General features: G+C 35.6%; 1 protein-coding gene across 1 annotated transcript in view; it reads left to right on the top strand.

Annotated features, from left to right (window-relative positions):
• Positions 1 to 1,731, top strand: part of Acap2 (ArfGAP with coiled-coil, ankyrin repeat and PH domains 2) — a 115,932-nt gene that overhangs the window by 42,153 nt on the left and 72,048 nt on the right. Inside the window, exons 3-4 of the mRNA XM_013019502.1 lie at positions 649 to 768; positions 1,516 to 1,569. Coding sequence (XP_012874956.1) covers positions 649 to 768; positions 1,516 to 1,569 — 174 coding nt within the window. The remainder of the gene's footprint in view (positions 1 to 648; positions 769 to 1,515; positions 1,570 to 1,731) is intronic.

Below are 1,731 nucleotides of genomic sequence, written 5' to 3'. Positions count from 1 at the left end.
TTGGTATAATTTGTGGAAGGGAAGGGAAAAAACAAATTGTTTAAATAGGGATACAGGTGGACCCATTGCAACAATGAGATGTACAAGTCTTTATGTCGAAAAACAAACTTTACAACTTTGGTGGGGGCAGGGAGGATCGGGTAGGGGGATGGGGGAGTAATGGGAAGGAATGGGAAGGGGAAACAAAGGAGGAGGCAACAATGCTTGCTAAGAAATGTACTTGTTATCTAGCCCATGTAATTGTAACTTACACTCTCTGTATGGTATTTTCACAATTAAAAAAAAAAAAAAGAAACTAGGGCCGCAGGCCTGGGCAAATGCTCTTACCATTGAGCTACATCCCCATCCTTTCTCCCAGTAGATACTTTGAATCTTTAGGGATTTAATTTATGGGGTTGAATTTAATTTGATAAAATTATTATGTTTTTGTTATTATCAGATAGTCTCTGGGTCCTAAGAGGTCACCTTTTTGGAACAACTTCTCTGTGAGTTTATAAGTCAAAGAAAAAATAATTTGTTTTGGGCTTATTGGTGAAGTATAATTTATCTTAACTAGGTTAACTCCCATAATTTATGCCAAAACTTGTTCAACTAAGTAACATAAAATTATTTAGAACCTGATGTAATACTTTTTCTCTTTTTTTTCAGCTTGTGAAACTTTGTATTGCCATGATTGATACTGGAAAAGCCTTTTGTGTTGCAAATAAACAGTTCATGAATGGGATTCGAGACCTAGCACAGTATTCTAGTAATGATGCTGTAGTTGAGGTCAGTATTATTAAAATAACAGGTAAACTAATTGTTACTAATAATTATAGTGATATTTAAAACTAGAAGTAGAAAAGGTATCACCCCTTGTTGTTACAACCTATAAGGCTGTTTACTAAGATGGTTAGCTGTAAAGGTTAATTTGCAATGTATATGTCTAGCATCAATACTAACCCAGCTTCTCAGTGTTTGGCCACTTTACTAAATTTGCTAGCTGCTAAGTGAGCTGAACCAACATCTGCCCAAGAGTCTGAGCTGGGAGGCGCAGGTTACCAGTAGCTGCTTATTGAGACAAACACAGAATGTGAGCCAGTTGAGAACAGGACCTAATGTGTGTATGTGTACTGTTTGCTTCTGGTGAGCCTGCTGCCTTGGTTAGCTTGAATCCTTTGTTGCACCTGTGTAGTCTTATGTTATTTATTCCAAGATGATAATAAATGATGAAGACGTAGGTGTGCTTTGATGGTGAGTTGATCGATAGATGTTTAAAGGGGCACAGTATTAATAGCCTCAAGACAATTTTACATTCATGCCATGGGTAGGACAAAGCTATTGCTTTAACTTTTCTAGGTTGTATGTTACCACATCTAGACTTGACCTCTCTGCAGAGCATTCCTATGAATAAGTGAGATTGTTCCTGGAAGAAAATGCTGTTATGTACAATGTTACTTGACCTGTCAGAATTGCTAAAATAACGTTTTTGTGGCTTTTAAATGACTTAATTTTCTTTTTGTTTCTGTCTTATAGACAAGTTTGACCAAGTTTTCTGACAGTCTTCAAGAAATGATAAATTTTCACACAGTAAGTGTCAGTAAGTAGGTACTACTATTGGCTATGTTAATATTTTAGTATTTTCTTTGACCAACAGTATTTTTTTTTTTAAATTTTATTTTATTTTATTTGTGAACATACTGTACAGAGGGGTTACAATTGCATGGGCAGGATAATACGTACATTTCTTAC

This window comes from Dipodomys ordii, unplaced genomic scaffold, assembly GCF_000151885.1.
Source record: "Dipodomys ordii isolate 6190 unplaced genomic scaffold, Dord_2.0 Scaffold45, whole genome shotgun sequence".
Classification (NCBI taxonomy): domain Eukaryota; kingdom Metazoa; phylum Chordata; class Mammalia; order Rodentia; family Heteromyidae; genus Dipodomys; species Dipodomys ordii.
The sequence above is the reverse complement of the archived record's forward strand: the minus strand, read 5'-3'. Positions and strand labels throughout refer to the sequence as shown.